This window comes from Passer domesticus, chromosome 31 (genome assembly GCF_036417665.1).
Source record: "Passer domesticus isolate bPasDom1 chromosome 31, bPasDom1.hap1, whole genome shotgun sequence".
In the NCBI taxonomy this organism is placed as follows: domain Eukaryota; kingdom Metazoa; phylum Chordata; class Aves; order Passeriformes; family Passeridae; genus Passer; species Passer domesticus.
In genome coordinates this window covers 1,794,137-1,816,735 of record NC_087504.1, presented here as the reverse complement: position 1 = coordinate 1,816,735, position 22,599 = coordinate 1,794,137, and the positions used below count along the sequence as shown (strand labels likewise).

General features: G+C 68.9%; 3 protein-coding genes across 4 annotated transcripts; 1 reads left to right on the top strand and 2 right to left on the bottom strand.

Moving 5' to 3' along the window:
• The first annotated feature begins 163 nt into the window (after positions 1-163).
• MARS1 (methionyl-tRNA synthetase 1) lies at positions 164-11,087 on the top strand. 2 transcript variants are annotated; one of them, XM_064401019.1, is made up of 21 exons: positions 164-295; positions 413-494; positions 1,461-1,539; positions 2,382-2,516; positions 3,213-3,288; positions 3,368-3,522; positions 3,591-3,703; positions 4,569-4,685; positions 5,453-5,656; positions 6,256-6,457; positions 7,053-7,127; positions 7,199-7,369; positions 7,450-7,545; positions 7,627-7,744; positions 8,393-8,606; positions 9,088-9,219; positions 9,324-9,428; positions 10,089-10,272; positions 10,367-10,438; positions 10,628-10,735; positions 10,830-11,087. In XM_064401019.1, the coding sequence occupies exons 1-21, from the start codon at positions 193-195 to the stop codon at positions 10,974-10,976; spliced, it is 2,688 nt and encodes an 895-aa protein (XP_064257089.1). In that variant the 5' UTR covers positions 164-192; the 3' UTR covers positions 10,977-11,087. The 2 variants fall into 2 exon arrangements, with proteins under 2 accessions (XP_064257089.1, XP_064257090.1); XM_064401020.1 differs by lacking the exon at positions 2,382-2,516.
• Positions 11,029-12,114, bottom strand: DDIT3 (DNA damage inducible transcript 3). The gene is made up of 4 exons (XM_064401057.1): positions 12,005-12,114; positions 11,828-11,875; positions 11,590-11,740; positions 11,029-11,514 (listed from the first exon to the last, which is right to left on the bottom strand). The coding sequence occupies exons 3-4, from the start codon at positions 11,716-11,718 to the stop codon at positions 11,161-11,163; spliced, it is 483 nt and encodes a 160-aa protein (XP_064257127.1). The 5' UTR covers positions 11,719-11,740; positions 11,828-11,875; positions 12,005-12,114; the 3' UTR covers positions 11,029-11,160.
• Positions 12,115-12,789: 675 nt separating this feature from the next.
• Positions 12,790-22,062, bottom strand: DCTN2 (dynactin subunit 2). Its single transcript, XM_064401051.1, has 14 exons — positions 21,916-22,062; positions 20,530-20,598; positions 16,216-16,312; positions 16,047-16,108; positions 14,706-14,804; positions 14,463-14,623; positions 14,189-14,336; positions 14,041-14,106; positions 13,907-13,945; positions 13,729-13,806; positions 13,556-13,627; positions 13,353-13,455; positions 13,186-13,277; positions 12,790-13,085 (listed from the first exon to the last, which is right to left on the bottom strand). The coding sequence occupies exons 1-14, from the start codon at positions 21,949-21,951 to the stop codon at positions 12,999-13,001; spliced, it is 1,209 nt and encodes a 402-aa protein (XP_064257121.1). The 5' UTR covers positions 21,952-22,062; the 3' UTR covers positions 12,790-12,998.
• Between the last annotated feature and the right edge of the window lie 537 nt (positions 22,063-22,599).

Here is a 22,599-nt window from a genome sequence, read left to right as displayed (position 1 = left end):
TCCCGTTATCCCGTTATCCCATCCCGGCCATGGCGGCCCCGCAGCCGCGTCCCCGTTGCCATGACAACCTCCCCCCCACCCCCTCTCGACTCTGTGGGCGTGTCCAGCCGGGCGCTCCGGGGGCGGAGCGATCCCTGGCCCCGCCCCCCGCGCGCCCCTCCCGCCGTGCCGCGCGGCCCCGCCCCCTCCGCCATGCGGCTACGGGTCCCGCCGGGCGCTCCCGCCGCCCTCAAGGTGCTCGCGGCCGCCGCCGCCGCCCCCGCGGCCGTCCGCCCGCTGCTGGCCGGGCCCGCAGGTGAGAGCGGCTCCGCCACGGCCCCCCCGGCCCGCACGGCCGCGCCCGGGAGCGACCCCGGCCCGCCCCGGCCCCGCGCGGGCCCGGGCCTGAGCCTGGGCCTGTCCCGCCCCACAGAGCGGCCTCAGGGCCCCGGGCCGGAGCTGCGGCTGGAGCTGGACAGCGGCACCGTCCTGTTCTCTCCCAACGCCATCTGCCAGTGAGTGCGGCCGGGGGGAGACCCCGCAGCGCCCCCAGAGCCTGCCCCACAGCCCCCAGAGCCTGCCCCGAGCCCTGCCCCACAGCCCCCAGAGCCTGCCCCACAGCCCCCAGAGCCTGCCCCAAACCGCCCCCAGAACCTGCCCCGAGCCCTGCCCCACAGCCCCCAGAACCTGCCCCGAGCCCTGCCCCACAGCCCCCCAGAACCTGCCCCAAGCCCTGCCCCACAGCCCCCAGAGCCTGCTCCGAGCCCTGCCCCACAGCCCCCCAGAACCTGCCCCAAGCCCTGCCCCACAGCCCACCAGAGCCTGCTCCGAGCCCTGCCCCACAGCCCCCAGAGCCTGCCCCGAGTCCTGCCCCACAGCTCCCAGAGCCTGCCCCGAGCCCTGCCCCACAGCCCCCAGAGCCTGCCCCGAGTCCTGCCCCACAGCTCCCAGAGCCTGCCCCGAGCCCTGCCCCACAGCCCCCAGAGCCTGCCCCCAGCCCTGCCCCACAGCCCCCAGAGCCTGCCCCACAGCCCCCAGAGCCTGCCCCGAGTCCTGCCCCACAGCCCCCAGAGCCTGCCCCCAGCCCTGCCCCACAGCCCCCAGAGCCTGCCCCGAGCCCTGCCCCACAGCCCCCAGAGCCTGCCCCGAGCCCTGCCCCGAGCCCTGCCCCACAGCCCCCAGAGCCTGCCCCGAGCCCTGCCCCACAGCCCCCAGAGCCTGCCCCGAGTCCTGCCCCGAGCCCTGCCCCACAGCCCCCAGAGCCTGCCCCGAGCCCTGCCCCAAAGGCCCTCAAACCTCCATCAAACCTCCAGAACCTCCTGGGACCCCCTGAGTCCTGCCCCAAAGCCCCCCCAGACCTGCCCAAAACTCCCCTGGACCTGCTCCAATCCCCCCTTATCCCCCGAGCCCTGCCCCACAGCCCCCCAGAACCCGCCCCGACCCCCCTGCGTGCCCCAATCCCCCGAGCCCCTTCCCCCCAGGTATTTCTACCTGTGCCGCGGGGAGGAGCCCACCGACCTCACCACGCAGTGGCTGGAATGGGAGGCCACGGAGCTGCAGGTGAGTGACCCCGCTGTGACCCTGCTGTGACCCTGGTGTGACCCCCGTGTGACCCCCGTGTGACCCCGGGGCTCTGCTCCCTGTCCCCTGGGACAATGTGACCCCGCTGTGTCCCTTTGGCTCTGTGCTCCGTGTCCCCCCCACTGTGACCTTGCTGTGTCCCCCCAGTGTGACCCCGCTGTGTCCTCTGCTGTCCCCCCAGTGTGGCCCCGTTGTCTCCCCAGTGCGACCCCGATGTGACCCCGCTGTCCCCCACTGTGTCCCCTCAATATGACCCTACTGTCCCCCAGTATGACCCCGCTGTGCCCCAGGCTGTGTCCCCTGCTGTCCCCCCTGTTATGCCCCCTTATGTGACCCCGCTGTGTCTCTGCTGTCCCCTGCTGTGTCCCCCCAATGTCACCCCACTGTCCCCCCTGTGTCCCCTCAATGTGACCCCGTTGTCCCCCTGATGTGACCCCATTATGTCCCCACTGTGACCCCGCTGTGTCCCCCCAATGTCACCCTGCTGTCCCCGCTGTGTCCCCCCGCTCTGACCCCATTTATGTCCCCGCTGTGTCCCTTGCTGTGACCCCGTTATGTCCCCACTGTGTCCCCCCGATGTGATCCCGTTATGTCCTCTCTGTCCCCTGCTGTGACCCCGCTGTGTCCCCCCAATGTCACCCTGCTGTCCCCACTGCCCCCCCAATGTCACCCCACTGTCCCCGCCGTGTCCCCGCTGTCCCCCCCAATGTCACCCCACTGTCCCCCCGCTGTCCCTGCTGTCCCCCCCCCAATGCCACCCCGCTGTGACCCCCCTGTCCCCGCTGTGTCCCCCAACGTCCCCCGCTGTCCCGTGTCCCCAGCCGGCGGTGGCCGCTGCCCTGTACCTGCGGCTGGTGCAGGGCCGGGCGGGGCCCGAGGTCCTGGGGGTCCTGCAGCCCCTCCTGGCTCACCTGGAGCAGCAGCTGGCCCGGAGCGGCACCTCCCACCTGGCGGGGGTGAGTGGGGGCCTGGGGAGGGGGCTCGCTGCCACCTGCGGGACAGCTGTGTCCCCGGGTGTGTCCCCAACACTGTCCCCGGGTGTGTCCCCAGCCCTGTCCCCGGGTGTGTCCCCAACACTGTCCCCTGCCCTGTCCCCTGCCCTGTCCCCAGGTGTGCCCAAGGCGGGGGGGTGGGACCCTGCTGACCCCGGGGTGGAAAATGGCCCCAGTGCTCCCAGTGCCACCTGCAGCTCCCAGTGCTGCCTTCACCTGGCAGCGCCACCCAGTGCCCTCCCAGTGCCCCCAATTCACACTTCCAGTGCCCCCAGTTCACACTCCCAGTGCCCCCAGTTCCCACTCCCAGTCCCTTTCAGTGCCCCAGTTCACACTCCCAGTGCCCCCAGTTTGTCCCAGTTTGTTTCTATTCGTCCTGCATGGCACTCCCAGTGCCCCCAGTTCACACTCCTAGTCCCTCCCAGTCCCACCCACTCCCCCCAGTGCCCCCAGTCCCTCCCAGTGTCCCCAGTCCCACGCAGTGCTCCCAGTCCCACCTAGTGCCCCCAGTCCCTCCCAGTCCCTCCCAGTGTCCCCAGTCCCACCTAGTGCCCCCAGTCCCTCCCAGTGTCCCCAGTGCCCCCAGTCCCCCCAGTGCCCCCAGTCCCTCCCAGTGTCCCCAGTCCCCCCAGTCCCTCCCAGTCCCCGCCGTGTCCCCAGGACGCCGCCTCGCTGGCTGACGTGGTGGTGTGGGGCAGCCTGTTCCCAGTGCTCCAGGACGACTCCAGTCTGCCCAGTAAGAGCGGGCAGGGGGTGGCTCGGGGGGTCCCTGCGGGGCCGGGCCGCCCCCTGACCCCCCACCCTGCCGTGCCCAGGTGAGCTGCAGGTGCTGCGCCGCTGGCTCGGGGCCATGGCGGCGTGGGAGCCGTGCCGAGCCGCGGCCGCGCTGCTGCCGGAGGCGCTGCCGGAGCTGCGGAGCCACCTGGGCCAGCACCCCCCGGCCCTGCCCGGGCCCCGCCAGCAGCCCCAGGTGCGCCCCCGCCCCGGGGGGAGGGCGGGGGGCGGCGGCGAGCGGCCCCCCTCACCCGCTGCCCGCAGGACGAGGAGAGCCCCGAGCGGACGCTGACCGACGACGACATCGCCGCCGCCGCGGAGATCTGGGCACGGGGCCCCGCCGCGCTGCCCCCGCCCCGGCAGCAGCCCACGCCCGTGTGAGTGTGCCAGGCGGTGCCCACCTGTGTGAGTGTGTGAGTGTGTGTGTGAGTGTGCCAGGCAGTGCCCTCCTGTGTGAGTGTGTGTGTGAGTGTGCCAGGCAGTGCCCTCCTGTGTGAGTGTGCCAGGCGGTGCCCACCTGTGTGAGAGTGTGTGAGTGTGTGTGTGAGTGTGCCAGGCGGTGCCCACCTGTGTGTGAGTGTGTGTGTGAGTGTGCCAGGCAGTGCTCACCTGTGTGAGTGTGCCAGGCGGTGCCCATCTGTGTGTGTGTGTGTGAGTGTGTGTGTGAGTGTGCCAGGCAGTGCCCTCCTGTGTGAGTGTGCCAGGCGGTGCCCATCTGTGTGTGAGTGTGTGTGAGTGTGTGTGTGAATGTGCCAGGCAGTGCCCATCTGTGTGTGTGAGTGTGTGTGTGAGTGTGAGTGTGCCAGTCAGTGCTCACCTGTGTGTGTGTGTGTGTGTGTGTGAGTGTGCCAGGCGGTGCTCACCTGTGTGAGTGTGCCAGGCAGTGCCCATCTGTGTGAGTGTGTGAGTGTGCCAGGCGGTGCTCACCTGTGTGAGTGTGTGTGTGAGTGTGCCAGGCAGTGCCCATCTGTGTGAGAGTGTGTGAGTGTGCCAGGCGGTGCCCACCTTTGTGAGTGTGTGAGTGTGCCAGGCGGTGCCCACCTGTGTGTGTGAGTGTGCCAGGAGGTGCTCACCTGTGTAAGTGTGAGTGTGTGTGTGTGCCCAGGTGGCACACACCTGTGTGAGTGTGCCAGGTGGTGCTCAGCTGTGTGTGTGTGCCCAGGTGGGACTCACCTGTGTGTGTGTGCGCCCAGGTGGCAGCAGGGTGCAGGGGCACACTGCTCTGACCCCCCCTCCCGGCAGGTTACCTGTGGAGGGCGAGAGGAACGTGCTGATCACCAGCGCGCTGCCCTACGTCAACAACGTCCCTCACCTGGGCAACATCATCGGCTGCGTGCTCAGCGCCGACACCTTCGCCAGGTGAGGCTGCAGGGGCTGGGCGTGGGACAGCTGGGACAGGTGTGGCAGGTGTGACAGGTGTGCATTTCGGGGGGGCTGTGCTGCCTGCACAGGTGTGGCAGGTGTGCCCTGCAGGTGTTACGAGTGCCCATGCCCACGTGTTACAGGTGTGTTCCTGCAGGTGTGACAGGTGTCCATGCTCAGGTGTGCCAGGTGTCCCCATAGCTGTGACAGCTGCCCACACACAGGTGTGCCAGGTGCTCAGCCCCAGGTGTGCCAGCTGCTGAGACCCAGATGTGCCAGGTGCCCCAGAGTTGTGCCAGGCACCCCAGAGGGTGTGCCAGGTGCCCACACACAGGTGTGCCCTGTGCTGAGCCCCAGGTGTGCCAGATGCTGAGCCCTAGAGGTGTGCCAGGTGCCCCAGAGGTGTCCCCACTGCTGAGTCGAGGTTTGCCAGCTGCACAGCCCCAGGTGTGCCAGGTGCCCCAGAGGGTGTGCCAGGTGCTGAGCCCCAGGTGTGCCCAGTGCTGAGCCCAGGTGTGCCAGGGGGTGAGCCCCAGGTATGCCAGATGCCCCACAGGTGTGCCCAGTGCCAAGCCCAGCTGTGCCCAGCACTGAGCCCAGCTGTGCCCCGTGCCAAGCCCAGCTGTGCCCAGCACTGAGCCCAGCTGTGCCCATTGCCAAGCCCAGCTGTGCCCAGCACTGAGCCCAGCTGTGCCAGCTGCTCAGCCCAGCTGTGCCCGGCCCTGTGCCCAGCTGTGCCCAGCCCTGAGCCCAGCTGTGCGCAGGTACTGCCGCCTGCGGCGCTGGAACACGCTGTTCGTGTGCGGCACAGACGAGTACGGCACGGCCACGGAGACGCGCGCGCTGCAGGAGGGGCTGAGCCCCCAGGAGCTCTGCGACCGCTACCACGCCCTGCACGCCGACATCTACAGCTGGTTCCACATCTCCTTCGACCACTTCGGCCGCACCACCACGCCCCAGCAGACCAGGTGAGCCGGGGGCCAGGTGAGCCAATAAGGGCCAGGTGAGGCCCCAGACCAGGTGAGGTGCTATGGGTGAGGTGAGCCCCAGCAGACCAAGTGAGTCCCCAGACTAGGTGAGCCCCTAGACCAGGTGAACCCTTAAGGGCCAGGCAAGGCTCCAGACCAGGTGAGGCCCCAGACCAGGTGAGATGCTATGAGTGAGGGGAGCCCCAGCAGACCAGGTGAGCTCCTAAGGGGCAAGTGAGGCCCCAGACTTAGTGAGCCCTTCTGGGCCAGGTGAGCCCCTGGGGAACCAGTTGAGCCCCTAGACCAGGTGAGCCCCCAGACCAGGTGAGGCCCTGCAGGCCAGGTAAGGCCCTGGGGGCCAGATGAGCCAATAAGGGCCTTGTGAGCTCCTGTGGGCCAGTTGAGGCCCCAGACTAGGTGAGCCCCTAGACCAGGTGAACCCCTAAGGGCCAGGAAAGGCCCCAGACCAGGTGTGGCCACAGACCAGGTGAGCCCCTCTAGACCAGGTGAGGCCCTACACCAGGTGATGCCCTGGTGCCCAGGTGAGCCCCACGTGCGCTGGGGTACCTGTGCTAGCGTGGGCTGCCCTCCGTGCCCAGGATCGCCCAGGACATCTTCCAGCGGCTGCTGGCGCGCGGCTTCCTGCTGCAGGACACGCTGGAGCAGCTGCGCTGCGAGAGCTGCGGCCGCTACCTGGCCGACCGCTTCGTGGAGGGCACCTGTCCCTTCTGCGGCTACGCCGAGGCGCGCGGCGACCAGTGCGACAAGTGCGGCAAGCTCATCAACGCCGTGGAGCTCCAGGTGGGCCCGCAGCCCGGGACCCCTGCACCTGGGGGGGCCCCTTCCCCTCATGGCTGGGGACCTCCCTAACTCCACCTGCACTCCTTGCCCCACCTGCAGGGCCCCCCCACTCCTTCTCTGGGGACCCCGCACCTCTGGGGACCTGCCCAACTCACCCTGGGCCTTCCCATCCCACTTTTGGTGACATCCCTTGCCCCACCTGTGGGTACCCCCCAGCTCCACCTTTGGGGACCTCCCAATCCTTCTTTGGGGCCCCCCACTTCCCCTCACCTTTAGAGGACCTCCCCAAATCACCCTGAGCCTTCCCCTCCCACTTTCACCTCTTACCTCACCTGTAGGGACCCCCCAGCTCCACCTTTGGGGACCCCCCACTCCTCTGGGAACCCCCCACTTCCCCTCACCTCTGGGAACCTCCCTAACTCACCCTGGGCATTCCCCTCCAACTTTTGCCCCTTGCCCCACCTGTGGGGACCCCCCACTCCCCTCACCTCTGTGCACCTCCCTAACTCCACATCCACCCCTTGCCCCACCTGTGGGGACCCCCACTCCACCTCCGGGGATCCCCCCACCCTGGGCCCCCCCCGTTTCCCCCCAGAACCCCCAGTGCAAGCTGTGCCGTGGGACCCCGGTGGTGACGCCCACCCAGCACCTGTTCCTGGACCTGCCCAAGGTGAGCCCTGGGGAGCAGGGCGGGGGGCACGGCCCCGCGGTGGCCCCGTGTCCCAGCTGTGTGTCCCACAGCTGGAGGGGCGGCTGGAGGCGTGGCTGGAGCGCAGCTGGGCGCAGGGCGAGTGGACGGCCAACGCGCGGCACATCACGCGCTCCTGGCTGCGCGACGGGCTGCGGCCGCGCTGCATCACCCGCGACCTCTCCTGGGGCACCCCGGTGCCCCTCGACGGCTTCCGTGACAAGGTGGGTGCCCCCCGCGGCCCCGGGTGCCCCTGCTGGGCGCTCCCTGCTGGCCTCACCTGCTCAGGTGTGCCCTCGCCCAGGTGTTCTACGTGTGGTTCGACGCTCCCATCGGGTACCTGTCCATCACGGCCAACTACACCGAGCAGTGGGAGCGCTGGTGGAAGAACCCCCAGCAGGTGCGAGGAGGGAGGGGCTGTGCAGGCGGGGGCGGAGCAGGACGCTCGGCTGATGTCTCACCTGTCCCCCTTACCTGCCAGGTGGAGCTCTACAACTTCATGGCCAAGGACAACGTCCCCTTCCACAGCGTCGTGTTCCCCTGCTCGCTGCTGGGCGCCGACGACAACTACACCCTGGTGAACCACCTGATCGCCACAGGTACAGCCAGGTGTGGGGAGCACAGGTGTGAGGGGACCCCAGGTGTGGGGAGCCCAGGTGGGAGAGGTCCCTGGGTATTGGGGAGCCCCAGCTGGGAGTGGTCCCCAGGTGTTGGGGGGCCCCAGGTGTGAGCAGTCCCTGGGTGTGGGGAGTCCCAGGTATGGGGATCTACAGGTTTTGGGGAGCCCCAGGTGGGAGGGGTCCCCAGGTGGGAGGGGTCCCCAGGTGTGGGGAGCCCAGGTGGGAGGGTTCCCTGGGTATTGGGGAGTTCCAGGTGTGGGGAGCCCCAGATGTACGGGGTCCCTGGGTGTGGGGATCCCCAGGTTTTGGGAGTCCCAGGTGTGAGGGGTCTCTGGGTGTGGGGATCCCCAGGTGTGAGGTGTCTCCAGGTGTGGGGAGCCCCAGCTGGGAGTAGTCCCCAGGTGTGAGGGGTCCCTGGGTGTGGGGACCTACAGGCTTTGGGGAGCCCCAAGTGTGAGGGGTCCTCAGCTGGGAGGGTCCCTGGGTGTTGGGATCCACAGGTGTGGGGAGTCCCCAGGTGTTGGGGTCCCCAGGTGTGAGGGGTCCCCACGCTCCCCCTGCCATGCCTGGGGCCGTTACCTGCCTGGGAGGGGCCAGCTCCCCACGGTGGGGCTCCCCTGTCCCCAGAGTACCTGAACTACGAGGACGGGAAGTTCTCCAAGAGCCGGGGCGTGGGCGTGTTCGGGGACATGGCCAAGGACACCGGCATCCCGGCCGACGTCTGGCGCTTCTACCTGCTCTACGTGCGGCCCGAGGGCCAGGACAGCGCCTTCTGCTGGGCCGACCTGCTGCTCAAGAACAACTCCGAGCTGCTCAACAACCTGGGCAACTTCATCAACAGGTGAGGGACGCTTCTGGGGGGAGGGCTGGGCCACAGCTGTGCTCGCGCCTGTCCCCAGACTGACCCCACCTGTGGGCTGTGCTCACACCTGTGCTCAGCCTGTCCCCAGGTTGTGCTCACAGCTGTCCCCAAACTGTCCCCAGCCTGTCCCCAGGTTGTACTCACACCTGTAGTCCCTGTCCCCAAGGCTTTGCTCACACCTGTCCCCAAACTGTCCCTAGGTTGTGCTCACACCTGTCCCCAGCCTGTCCCTAGGTTGGGCTCACACCTGTCCCCAGCCTGTCCCTAGGTTGGGCTCACACCTGTCCCTGGGCTGTGCTCACAACTGTCCCCAAGCTGTCCCCAGGCTGTGCTCACAGCTGTCCCCATCCCGTCCCCAGGCTTTGCTCGCAGCTGTCCCCAAGCTGTCCCCAGCCTGTCCCCGGGCTGTGCTCATACCTGTCCCCAGGCTGTGCTCACAGCTGTCCCCACCTGTCCCCAGGGCTGGCATGTTCGTGTGCAAGTTCTTTGGGGGCACCGTGCCCCCCATGGCGCTCACGGCTGAGGACCAGCGGCTCGTGGCCCGGGTCACGCTGGAGATGCGCCAGTACCACCAGCTGATGGAGAAAGTCCGGTGGGTGCTGGGGGTCCCAGACACCGGGTGGGGGGGTGCAGAGCCTGCCCTGCAGGTGCTCAGCCCCCCTGTGACCCCCCCGTGTGTCCCCCATGCCCCCCCAGCATCCGCGACGCGCTCAGGTGCGTGCTCAGCATCTCCCGCCACGGCAACCAGTACATCCAGGTGAACGAGCCCTGGAAGCGCATCAAGGGCGACGACAGGGACAGGTGGGCACAGGTGGGGCACCTGGGCACAGGGAGGGGGCACAGCCACGATCTGAGGGGGTACAGGGTGACTTGGAGGGGTCCCCACTCCTGGCTCTTGTCAGGGTGGGGCTGGCACCGATGGGGGCACCGGGCAGGGATGGAGGGGGGACACTGGAAGGTCCCTGATGACAGGCACTGAGAGTGGCAGGGCACGGGGATGTCCCTGATGGCCCCTCCCACAGGCAGTGACCAGGGAGGGGGGCAAGGGTGGGACACAGGGGACACAAGGGGCACTGAGGCGTTGTCCCCCAGGCAGCACAGGCACGTGGCCTTGGGGTCACCGAGCAGGGAAGGTCACAGAGGTGTCACTGAGCATGTCCCCAGCCAGGCAATGCAGGACATGGGAGGGTCAGTGGTCAGGGAGGGTCACAGAGGTGTCACCAATCACGTCACCACCCCAGGCAGCACAGGACACGGGGGTCACTGAGCAGGGAGGGTCACAGAAGTGTCACTGAGTGTGTCCCCACCCCAGGCAGTGAGGGACATGGGAGGGTCAGTGGTCAGGGAGGGTCACAGAGGTGTCACCCAGCATGTCCCCACCCAGGGGGTCACAGAGGTGTCACCGAGCGTGTCCCCGCCCCAGGGGGTCACAGAGGTGTCACCGAGCGTGTCCCCCCGCAGGCAGCGCGCGGGGACGGTGACCGGCGTGGCGGTGAACGTGGCGGCGGCGCTGGCCGCGCTGCTCCAGCCCTTCGTGCCCGGGGTCAGCGCCGCCATCCAGGGCCAGCTGCGCATCCCCCCCGAGCGCTGCGGCCTCGGGCCTGGCCTCACCTGCACCCTGCCCGCCGGGCACCGCGTCGGCACGGTACGGCACGGCTGGGGAGGGCGGGGCAGGCCCCGGGGGTGGCACCCGCAGGTGCTGACCCCAGCTGTGCCCCCTCTGTCCCTGCCGGCGCCAGGTGAGCCCCCTGTTCCAGAAGCTGGAGCCTGAGCAGGTGGAAGCCCTGCGCCAGCGCTTCGGGGGAGGGCAGGTGAGTGGGGGCTCAGGTGCCCCCCAACTTGGGGCACCTGCAGCCCCGCCCTCTCTGTCCCTCCCCTCCCCATTCCCAGCCCAAAGGTGCTGCTGCAGAGCCCCAGGTAACTCCTGGTGCTGCCCCAGGTGAGCTGCACCTGCCTGGAAGAGGAATGAGGGGGGCTTGGCCCATCTCTTCCTCTTCCAGGCCAAAGAGGCCCCCCCGGCCTCAGCCCCCCCTGCACCCCCCAACACCTCTGCAGCTCCAGGTGACCCCAAACTGATCCAGGAGCTGACAGAGCAGGTGGCCAAGCAGGTGAGGGGGCACAGGGCATGGGGCACACACTGTCATGCCTTTAACCCCCCCAAATCCTCAGCACACCCTCAAATCCTTCCTCCCACCCCTCCAGGGCAACCTGGTGAGGCAGCTGAAGGCTGCCCAGGTGGAGAAGGCCCAGGTGGACGCCCAGGTGGCCAAACTGCTGGAGCTGAAGCAGCAGCTGGCGCTGGCCGAAGGCCGCAGCCCCGAGGTCCCCAAGGGCAAGCGGAAGAAGTGACCCCAGCACCACCTGGGACGCCCGAGGAGCTCCAGTAACCAAACTGGGCCGGTTGTGGTCGGATGTGTGTAATAAACGAAAAGATCTGTACAAGGGCGTGGAGCAGCTGCATCCACTTGTCTGTCCGTCTGTCCGTGGGGCTGTCCCGCGCTCCGCGGGGCAGCACAGTCCGTCCCGGCAGGACCTACGCCTGCCGCAGGTTGACGATGCGGTCGATGAGCGCGGCGCGGGTGCGCTGCACCTCGCCGCTGAGCCGCTGGATCTCGGCGCGGAGCCGCTCGTTGTGCGCCGTCAGCTCCTGCACCCGCCGCTCCCCGTCCCGCAGCCGCCGCTCCCCGGCGCCGCCGCCGCGCCGCTTCCTCCGCGCCCCCCGCGCCTCCTCCTCCTCCTCCCGCGCCTCCGCGGCGGGGCCCGCGCCGCTCCCGCCGGGGGCCGCGGCCGGGGGTCCCGCGGGGGCCGCTGCCTCCGGGCCCAGCAGCTGCAGCAGCTCCTCGGCCAGAGCCAGGTCCAGCCCGCAGCCGCCCGCGCCCGGCTCCGCCTGCGGGGGGAGCGGAGCCGGTGACGGAGCGGGGCCCGGCCCGCCGCCCCGCGGGCACCACGGCCCCGCGCTCACCTGCTCGGGCCCCCAGGCGGGGCCGGCCCCGGGGGGCTCCGCCGCCAGCACCTCCTGCAGGTCCTCGTACCAGCCGTCCAGCTCCCAGCCGGGGGGGCCGCCCGGCCCCCACAGCCCCTCGGCCGCCATCGGCACCGCGGGCGCGGCGCGGCTGCGGGGGGAGCGGAGTGAGGGGAGAGCCGGGCGGGACCGCCGGTGCCCGGGCCGGCCCCGGCGCCCGGAGGGGGCGGCCCCTTACCTGCCCTCAGGTGTGGTGGTCGGCGAGGACACGCTTTCTCCTCGATGCCTGGGAATGGGGAGGGGTGCCCTTAGAACCGCTGCCCCCCGAGGCGGGGCCCGCCGGGGCAGCTCCGGCTCCCCGCGGCACCCGTGCCCCCCGTGCCCCCCGGCGCCGGTCCCGGGCTGCCCCCCGCACCTTCCCGGGTGGTCGCGGCTCGCCCCGGCCCCGCTCCGCTCGCTGTCCCCCGCTCATCCTCGGCCGCATCGTCCCGCACTGCGCCGCCGCCCGCGCCGCGCCGCTTTAACGGCAGCCTGACGCAAGGCTCGCGCCGGCCGCGGCCAATGGGCGCGCGGGATGCGTGACTGGCAGGAGAGCGACAACCAATGGGAGAGCGGCGGGGGCGGGAGGAGCGGCACGGCCCGGCGCGCGGGAGGGGCGCGCGGGGGGTCACGCGGGGATGATGCAATGGCGGGAAATGGGCCACGCCCACCAGCGGGTAATGGCGAGGGGCGGGGCTTGGCGGGGATTACGGAGAGTGGGCGGGGATTACGGAGAGTGGGCGGGGATTACGGAGAGTGGGCGGGGCCTCGGTGCCAGCGGGTCTCGGTTAACGGGAGCAGGGGCGGGCGGGGGTCTCAGCCCCCCCTCACCCCCCAGCTTCACTGCACTGGGGGGCACCGGGGCGAGGGGGGAACTGGGGGGTCCTGGGGACACCGGAGCTGGGAGGGATGGCGGGACTGGGGGAGCTGGTGGCACCTCGGGGGCACAGCTGGTGCCATGGGGGTGCTCTGGCTGTGGGTGGGGGGCTGCAGGACCCGTGTGAGGGGTGGGGACACACCCGGGACCCCCCCCCAATCTGTGGGGTCCAGCTGCCCCCAGCCCCTCGTCCTTGTGGGGGCCCCACAGGTTCCCCTCGTGCCCCCCCCAGTCCCAGTTCGGGGGTCCCGCTCCCGCCCCCAGCAGAGAGGCCGACACGCACCCCGGGAGCCGAGCTGTTTATTGGGGTACGGGGGGACAGACACCCACAGCTGGGAGGGAGCGGGGGACAGGCAGGACCCCCGTGGGGACAGGGACAGAGCAGGGTATTTACAAGCAGCAGCTGGGGCCTGCGGGGGGTCACAGGGCCCAGGGGGTCCTGGGGGGGCACGGGGATGTCCTCAGGGGAGCCCCGGGGGTCTCCTGGGCTCTTTCACTTCTGCAGCCGCTTGATGCGGGCGTCGATGTCGGCGAAGTTGTCCTCGACGATGGCCAGGTTGTCCTTCATGGTCTTCTGCACCTGGGGGGCAGGGGGTGGGTTATGGGGGGCAGGGAGGGATGGGTGATGGGGCAGGGGAGGATGAGGTGACGGGGGGCAGCGGGGGGCCAGGGGGACCCACCTCAGCCAACAGCACGGCGTTGTCCTTGAGAGCCCCCGCGATCTCCTGCTGCGTCGTGTCCAGGTGCACCAGCACCTGCCCGAACTGGGTGGCTGCAGGGGACACAGCTGAGTGCTGGGGAGGGCAGGGACCCCCCCCAGGTGTCCCCCAGCCCCCCTGGCCCTCACCCTGCTCGTGCAGGTCCCTCAGGGTCACCAGGCGCTGCACCACGTCGGGCAGGGCGCTGGCCACAGCGTCCCAGCTCTGCAGGGTCTCGTACAGCTGGTGGATCTGGGGGAGGCAGGTGGGGGGTCAGCACGGCCTGGGGGGCAGCACGGCCTGGGGGGGCTTTTCTGGATCCCCCCCAGCCTCTGGGCCCCACAGCCCCTACCTTGCTCTGGGTGTCAGCGTCCTGCACCGTGGCCTTGTGCTTGGCGATCTCGTTCACCTTCCCCAGGACGCTCTGGTGTGGGGGGACAAAGAAACCTCAAATCCAGCAGAGAGCCCCAAATCCAGTTCCAGCAGTGCCCCCCAATTTCAGCAGTGCCCCCCAGCTCCCCTCACCTGCAGCCGAGCCTCCACCTGGTCCAGCACAGCCACGTCCAGAACGTTCACCTTGGCCTGCAGCACCTGCACCGTGTCCTGGGGAGGGGGGACAGGTGAGGGGGGTACAGCAGCCCCCCCAAAGCACTGGGGGCAGGGGGGGCCAGGGGTTCCCCCAAACCCCTCTTGCCCAACTCACCATGAGACTGGAGCCCTTCAGCCCCACCAGCAGTGGGTTCTGTGGGGGGAAATGGTGTCAGTGGGGGCAGAGGAAGGACGGGTAGGGAAGGGGCAGGAGGTGGGCAGGGCAGCCCCCCTCACCTGGGCACTCACCTGGCTGTCGGGCTCACACCTCATGGCCGCCTCCAGCTGGGCCAGACGCTTCTCCAGCTCCGACACCTGCGGGGCTTGGGGTGAGCTGCTGGTCCCAGGTGTGGACCCCCACCCAGGACACCCCTGCGGGGCCAGCAGCCCCGCTCACCTTGGCAGACTGGGCAAACTGGTCCTGCTCCGGCCTCCAGTAGAGCTCGAAGGTGACAGCATCGCCGGCAGGGGGGGTGGCCCGCGCGGGGCCCTTCCCCGCCGCGGCTTTGCTGCACTTGGCCACCTCCAGCTGCTGCAGCAGCCGCCTGGGGACAGCCAGCAGGGCACAGGGTGGGCACAGCGACAAGGCGGGCAGGGGACAAGCTGGAGGGTCCCTGTCCCACCCCACGGACACGCTGCCATGTCCCCCCGGGGTTGTGTCCCCCACTCACTTGGCCAGGGCACCCTCGGGATCAGCGAAGTCGACGGCGGCACCGGGGCCCAGAACCTTCTCCAGGTGGGAGCTGAGCAGCTGCTGCTTCAGCACCTCCACCTGCCTGGCCAGGGCCATGGGCGTCAGCTCCTCCTCAGCCCCCGCCTCCTTCACTGAGCTCTGGGGACACACAGGGGCCGTGTCACCCCCGGGACACACCCTGGGACAGGTGGGGGCTCACCCGGGGCAGGTGGGTGCTCACCTGGATCTGCTCCACGTCCCGGAGCAGCTCCTGCACCTCGTGCTGCAACCGCTGGAATCGCTGCTGCGGCGTCTCCTTGGCACCAAGACCCTCACCCAGCTGTGGGAGAAATGGGTTGGGGGGCTCACAGGGAGTTGGGGGGCTCACACAAGGTCAGGGGAGCTCATGGGATGGTGGATGGGTCATGGTGGTTCAGGGGTCTCACGGGGGTCAGGGGTCTCACAGAGTTCAGGGGCCTCAGAGGGGTCACGGGTCTCACAAAGTTCGGGGGGCTCAGAGGGGTCAGGGGTCTCACGGGGGCTCAGGGGGTTCACAGGTGCTGGCAGCACCTGGCACCAAGCAGAAGGAGCAGGTGAGTCCTGCAGGGACAGGTCAGAGCAGCCCCAGGTGACAGAACCTCAGGTGGCACCCAAAGGGATCCTGACAGGGTCAGTGGGGCAGGGCAGGAGCAGCCCAGGACAGTCCTGAACCCACACGGAGAGGAGCTGCACTGGAGCTCATCTTCATCCTCACGGAGCTCATCTTCACCCCCACGGAACTCCTTATCCTCACCCACATGAAGTTCCTCATCACCACCCCCATGGATCTCCCCATTTCAGTGCCCACAGAGCTCCTCCTCCTCTTCCTCCTCCTCACCCAGGCTCCAAAGCTGTGCATGGCTCTGGGTGGTGGCATCGCCCCGTGGCATGTGGGGGTTCCCTGGTCCTTGCCCAAACCCAGCTGTGCCCAGAGACACCCTGGGCTGGACTGGGGGGTGTGACCTGGCTGGACAGTGACCAGCCCAGGGGACACAGCTGTCACCCCCTCCCAGCAGGCCAAGAAGGAGCCAGGTGACCCTCAGCCACCTTCCCCCCTTTGGCCCTGGGTGACAGGGCCTGCAGCCCACCCTGAGCCCCCTGTGAGGGTCCTGAGGGACTAGAGGAACCGGGACAGCCCAGGGAATTGGGGTGACAGAACTCCAGCCAGTGAGGGGACAGGCAGGCCCTGCTGGGGGAAACAGAGCCCAGCACCAGGACATGGGGGGCACCCGGGAAAGGCTCGGGGGCCCGGGGGACACCCAGCTGAACATGAGCCAGCCAGGATTATCCTGGGACCCCCAGCTCCACCCAGGACTTGGTGACCAGCACTGCCCTGAGCACCCTCGGGGGTCTGTGGTCGGGACAGGGGCTCCCAGCATGGCAGACTGGGATGGACTGGGCACAGACCAGCACGGTGCTGGTGGAGCTGGCTCCTGTGAGGCTGGGGGCTGCAGCAGGTGACCCCGGGGGTCCCAAGGGACCTGTAGCACCCAGGGGTGCCCCCAGCACTGCGTGGGGAGGAGGGTGCCCCTTGCCCACTCACCATCTCATACTCCCCAGCCTCGTAACCCGTTGTCCGCGTGCGGCCGATGCGGTCAGAGAAATCTGCAAAGGCAGAGCCGGTGTGACCCAGCCCAGCCCGGGGGGCTCCGTGCCCGGTGGCCCCTGGCTCAGGGCCAGCCCCCCCGGCCCCCCCGAGCTGCCCAGCTCACCCACACCCTCGGTGCCCAGGCGCTTGTCCCGGAACTTCTCGTAGGCAGCGTTGGGGTTGATGATCAGGTGCTCCACGCTGGTGCTGCTCAGCTCCTCCTGCACACGGAGCCACGTCAGGGACAGGCACAGGGACAGGGACACGGCGTCCCCAGACTGCCACCACCTCCCCCAGCACAGACAGGGGTGGGGACAAGGGAGCCCCAGGGCTGCCACCACCCCCAGCAACGGCATGGCTGGCCTGGTCCTCCCCAGGACACAGGCGCAGGCCCCCAGGTGAGGGCTCTGCTGGCAGTGATGTGGCACGTCCCCAAGGGTCCAGGGCAGGGACAGCACAGCCCCAGACTGGCCTGGCCCAGGGGGAGGTACCCTCAAGAGCCTGGAGTGGGGATGTTGGACCCCTGGTGCAGTGTGGGGACGTCAGAATCCAGCTAGGCCCAGCGTGGTGGCACTGGGCCCTGGTGGCACTGGGCCCTGGCCTGGCCCAGCCCAGCAGGCAGGGCCCCCCCAAAGATGTGTCAGGACTTCGGGCCCCTGGCCTGGCCCAGCTCAGGGACCCCCAAGGTTCAGCCTCTCCCAGTCTGTGGAACATTCCAGCAGCCCCTGGCCAGGACCAGGACCCATCGCCGGTCCCTCCAGGGTGACCCCTGTCCCCGTGGGACTGTCACTGTCCCAGCTGTGTTTTGGCAGGACAACCTCCTCCCCAGGGTGACCCCCGGCCCCCTGGGGCTGTCACTGCCCTCTGGCTGCCTTTTGGGCTGATTAGGGGGGCAGTGGGGGGCACAGGCCCCCAAACCCCCAGACCGGCGGCCGTGCCCTGTGCCAGGCAGGGTGGGCACAGCCGTGTGTCCCTTGCCCCCTGCTGCCATCAAGGGGGTCCCCAGCTCAGCAGGGCTCTGGGGGGACCCAAAGGACCCCGTGTGCCCCAGTGCAGCCCCCCAGGCTCTGGCCCGGGCGGTTTCAGGGCCCGGCTTGCTCGGGCAGTGAGAGCGGCGGGAGCAGCGCGGGCAGCGTTAGGGGGCTGCGGTGGCTGGCAGCGGGTGACAGTGGCTGAGGGACAGTGACAGCGGCCGGGAGACGGGCGCTTACCAGCTCCTGGCGTTTCCCAGAGGTGAGAAAGTCAGAGCAAGGTTAGAGAGGGGAGAGAGAGACAAAATCCGCGTTAGAAGGTCCGGCCTGCGCCCGCCGCCCCCCGAGGGCTGGGGACCCCCACGGGATGGGGACCCCCGAGGCTGGGGACCCCCGGGGCTGGGGACCCCTGCAGGATGTGGGGCAGTGGGACAGACCCGGGGCAGCCGGGGATGGGGGCAGCAGGGCTGTGCCCTGGGGGGGAGCAGGACGTGGCCAGAGTTTGGGGGACCACCCCATAACTCCCCTCAGGAGCTCCAGCTCTTCCCCGCTGCTCCCCCACAGGACCCCAACACTCAGGGGGACCCCAGGACCCCCGGGGGGGCTCGGAAGGGCCAGGAGCTGCCCCATGCAATGCTGGCAGCAGTGAGGGGGCTCAGCACGCCCCCCCCCATGCCCAGGCAGCGTCCCCAGGGCAATGAGCCCCAGTCTGGGGGTCCTGGGGAGTCCCGGGGGTCCCAGGGGTCCCAAGGCCAGGTGGGCAGTGCGGGCAGCAGGCAGAGGATGCAGAGGGCAAGGCAGAGCGGGGGGGGGCAGTGCAGGGCACCCCAAAACCCCCAGAGCAGCAGGGGGACCCCCATGCACATGCAGCAGTGCCCCCCATGCACCCCAAAGCAGGGCCGCGCTTACTTGTGCAAACTGAGTCCAGGCCAGGCGGGAGCGGGGGGGAAGCGGGGGAGCCCTGGTCAGTTTGGGGGGCTCCCCGAGGGGGAGGAAGGACCCCCCAACACCCCAGAGCTGGTGAAGGGCTCCCTGAGGCAGGGGGGGCTCAGGACCCCCCGTGTGTCACCTCCCCCCACAGCAGGGGCCACATGTCCCCTCATGACTTTGGGCTCAAACCCATTTCAGCCCATCTTGCTGCTCTGGCTCTCACGGGGGGGTCTCTTTGCCCCCCTCAGGATTTGGGGGTACCTGGTGGGCCCTGCTCCATGCCAGGGACCTGTGCCAATCTGCCAGACCCCAAAACCACCACTGGCACTGACGGCAGAGGGTGGGTGGTTGCACCCCCTGCACCCCCAAGGCCTGGCACCCCCTCAGTGGTTTGGGGGGCACCGAGTCACCCCTCGGGCTGTGAGCCCTGAACCCCCCTTGTCCTCCCCAGCACATCTGGGGTCACCCCACAGCCCTGGGGGTCCCCTGAGCCCCACAAGGACGGAGCCCTGTCACTCCACACTGAATTCCCTGTGCAGCCACTCCTAAGAATGGCCTCAGCCCAGGCTGGGACCCCCCACCACTCACAGCAGGTTTAGGGGGGCCCCCTTGTTCCCCTCGGGGTGGGCTGCCCCTTCCCCTTGGGGACAAGGACAGCAAGGACAGGGACACCCAGCCCATGAGGGGGAGGCTGTGTGCTGCTGTCCCCTTCCTGCCCCAAAGCACAGGCAGGGTGCCAGGGGGATGGGGGGCTACACTGCAGGGGACACTGGGACTGTAGGGGACACTGCCACTGTGAGGGGACACTGGGACTGCAGGGAACACTGTCACTGTGAGGGGACACTGCCACTGTGAGGGGACACTGGGACTACGGGGGACACTGGGACTGCAGGGAACACTGTCACTGTGAGGGGACACTGTCACTGAGGGGGGCACTGTCACCGTGAGGGGACACTGTCACTGTGGGGCACACTGTCACTGCAGGGGACACTGTCACCATGGGGGTACACTGTCACCACAGGGGACACTGGGACTGTGGGGCACACTGTCACTGAAGGGGGGCACTGTCACTGCAGGGGGACACTGTCACCATGGGGTACACTGTCACTGTGGGGGGACACTGTCTCTGTGAGGGAACATTGTCACTGAGGGGGGCACTGTCACTGCGGGGGACACTGTCACCATGGGGGGACACTGTCACTGGAGGGAACATTGCCACCACGGGGGTACATTGTCACTGTGGGGGACATTGTGACTGTGGGGGGACACTGTCACTGCAGGGGACACTGTCACTGCGGGGGGACACTGGGACTGTGGGGGACACTGTCACTGTGAGGAACATTGTCACTGCAGGGAACACTGTCACTGTAGGGAGACATTGGGACTGTGGGGGACATTGTCACTGCAGGGGGGACACTTGGACTGTGGGGGGACATTTTCACTGTGAGGGGACACTGGGACTGTGCGCAAAACTGTCACCATTGGGGGACACTGTCACTGTGGAGAACACTGTCACTGTGGGGGAACACTGTCACTGCAGGGGACACTGTCACTGTGAGGGACACTGTCACCATGGGGGTACACTGTCACCATGGGGGGACACTGTCACTGTGAGGGACACTGTCACTGAAGGGGGACACTGTCACTGCAGGGGACACTATCACTGTGGGAGACATTGTGACTGTGGGGGTACACTGTCACCTTGAGGCACATTGGGGCTGTGGGGGACACTGTCACTGTGGAGGGACATTGTCACTGTGGAGGGACATTGTCACTGCAGGGGGGACACTTGGACTGTGGGGGGACATTTTCACTGTGAGGGGACACTGGGACTGTGTGGAACACTGTCACTGCGGGGCACACTGTCACTGTGGGGACACTGTCACTGTGGGGTACACTGTCACCATGAGGGACACTGTCACTGCGGGGCACACTGTCACTGCGGGGCACACTGTCACTGTGGGACATTGCCACCATGAGGGACACTGTCACCGTGAGGGGACACTGTGACTGTGGGGGTACACTGTCACTGCAGGGGGACACTGTCACTGCGGGGCACACTGTCACTGTGGGGTACACTGTCACTGTGGGGTACACTGTCACTGTGGGACATTGCCACCATGAGGGACACTGTCACTGTGGGGACACTGTCACTGTGGGGACACTGTCACTGTGGGGTACACTGTCACCATGAGGGACACTGTCACTGTGGGGTACACTGTCACCATGAGGGACACTGTCACCATGGGGGCACACTGTCACTGTGGGACATTGCCACCATGGGGGACACTGTCACTGCGGGGCACACTGTCACTGCAGGGGGACACTGTCACCGTGAGGGGACACTGTCACCGTGGGGTACACTGTCACCATGAGGGACACTGTCACTGTGGGGACACTGCCCCCGCGGGGTGATGTGTCCCTGTGCAGGATGTGCTGCTGCTGTGCGTGGGAGCCGGTTCCCGTGGAGCCACGGTGCCAGTCCCGGGGGTCCCGGGGGTCCCCCGCAGCTGCTGCTCCCCCCGGCCGGGCCTTACCGCCTCGAACTCGGCCTGGTCATCCTCGGGCAGGTCGCTGGTCTCGTACACGTCGGGCTCGTTGCGGGCCTGTGGCACCAGGGGCTGTGCTGGGACCCCCACAGCAGCCCCCGGCCCCACACCTCATCCCCATGCACATCTCTGGGTCACACCCCCCTCTGGACACCCCCATGTCCCCACAGCCCCTGCTGCCCGTTCTCCCAAAGCACTCAAACACCCCAGTGTCCCCCCAGCACCCCGACTCGCTGCCCCTGTCCCCTGACCTGCCCCAGCTCCCAGTCACCCCAAACACGGGGTGCTCCCCCCACAGACAGACCCACAGACAGACAGGTGCTCCCCGGCACCCCAAGCCCCCTCCCATTCCTACAGACACCCCAAACACTGCCAACCCCCACACCGCACTGACCCCTGAGCTCACCCCCAGATCTCAGAGACCCACAACCCCTCAGATTCCCCAAATCCCCCTGCTCCCCGGACCCTGTCGGTCATTCCAAGCTCAGACCCCCCAAATTCACACAATCCCTGCAGCCCCTCAGCCCCCCAGTGCCCTCAGACCTCCTCAGGACCCCTAATTCCCCCAGTCCCCTCAGATTCCCCCAAAACTCTCGTAACCCCCTAGCCCTTGCCAGTGCCTGCAGATCCCTGAATCCCTGCAGATTCCCCGGATCCCCTTACCATGCTGAGACACCCCTTGGCATCCTCAGATCCCTAAATCCCTGCAGATTCCCTGGATCCCGCAGATTCCCCCAGATCCCTTCACTGCCCTGAGACACCCCTCGGCACCCTCAGATCCCCCTGGCCCGCTCTGGCCCCTCGGACCCTCTCAGAGCCGCCCTTCTCCCACCTCGCCAGTCCCTGCGTGTCCACCGGTCCCCTCCTGTTCTGGGACCCCCCGGCCCCCTGAGACCCCCAGATCCCCGCAGTTCCCTCATTCTCCCCAGGGCCCTTATCGCGCTTGGCTGCCCCGATCCCCTCAGAGCCCTCAGCACACCTCAGACCCCCTGATGCCCCCGGCCCTCCCGACCCCTCAGCACCCCCAGGCCCCTTCAGATCCCCCCTGATCCCCCCGGCCCCTGACCCCTCAGAGCCCTCAGCACCTCTCAGACCCCCCCCGACCCTCCCCGATCCCCCGGCCCTCCCGATCCGCTCAGCCCCCTCAACACCCCCCGGCCCCTGACCCCCTCAGCACCCCCAGGCCACCCCGACCCCCTCACACCCCTCAGCACCCCCAGGCCATCCTGACCCCCTCACACCCCTCAGCACCCCCAGGCCATCCTGACCCCCTCACACCCCTCAGCAGCCCCAGGCCCCGCTCCCCTCACGCCCCCGTAGCCCCCCACACCCCCTCAGAGCCCCGGCTCCTCCCCGGCCCGGCCCCTCACTCACGATGCCGGGCAGGTCGGCGTATTTGGGGTCGGCCATGGCGGGGGCGGCGCTGGGGGCCGGTGCCGGGGTCGGTAACGGGGTCGGTAACGGGGTCGGTAACGGGGTCGGTGACGGGGTCGGTGTGGGGGGGCCGGTGCCGGGGGGTCCCGGAATGGCCGCGCAGGGCCGGGGCGGGGCCGATCTCGCGAGAGCGGCACGGGGCGGCGCGAGAGGCGAGAGCGCAGGGGCGGGGCCGGGCGGGGCCGGGGCGGGGCCTGTGGGGAATGGGGCGGGGCCTGGCGGGGCGGGGGCGGGGCCTGAGCGAGCAGACGGGGCGGGGGCGGCACCGGGGGGACAATGGGGGTCAGTGGGGGGGACAGGGGATACACGGACATGGGGGGACAATGGGGGACAGTGGGGGGGACAGGGGACACGGACACGGGGGGGACAATGGGGGACAGTGGGGGGACAGGGACACACGGACACGGGGGGGCCAGGGGACACACGGACACGGGGGGGACAGTGGGGGACAGTGGGGGGGACAGGGGACACGGACACGGGGGGACAATGGGGGACAGTGGGGGGGACAGGGGACACGGACACGGGGGGACAATGGGGGACAGTGGGGGGGACAGGGGACACGGACACGGGGGGACAATGGGGGACAGTGGGGGGGACAGGGACACACGGACACGGGGGGGCCAG

Bases quoted from the DNA above. Each gene is read 5' to 3' on its own strand.
- MARS1 (XM_064401019.1), top strand. From the start codon at position 193: ATGCGGCTACGGGTCCCGCCGGGCGCTCCCGCCGCCCTCAAGGTGCTC. The intron at 296-412 runs GTGAGAGCGGCT...CCCGCCCCACAG, and splicing joins GCTGCTGGCCGGGCCCGCAG to AGCGGCCTCAGGGCCCCGGG. The intron at 7,128-7,198 runs GTGAGCCCTGGG...TGTGTCCCACAG, and splicing joins TGTTCCTGGACCTGCCCAAG to CTGGAGGGGCGGCTGGAGGC.
- DDIT3 (XM_064401057.1), bottom strand. From the start codon at position 11,718: ATGGCGGCCGAGGGGCTGTGGGGGCCGGGCGGCCCCCCCGGCTGGGAG. The intron at 11,515-11,589 runs GTGAGCGCGGGG...CTCCCCCCGCAG, and splicing joins CCGCCTGGGGGCCCGAGCAG to GCGGAGCCGGGCGCGGGCGG.
- DCTN2 (XM_064401051.1), bottom strand. From the start codon at position 21,951: ATGGCCGACCCCAAATACGCCGACCTGCCCGGCATC. The intron at 14,107-14,188 runs GTGAGCGGGGCT...CAAGCCCCGCAG, and splicing joins AGTTTGCCCAGTCTGCCAAG to GTGTCGGAGCTGGAGAAGCG. The intron at 13,946-14,040 runs GTGAGTGCCCAG...TTCCCCCCACAG, and splicing joins GGTGTGAGCCCGACAGCCAG to AACCCACTGCTGGTGGGGCT.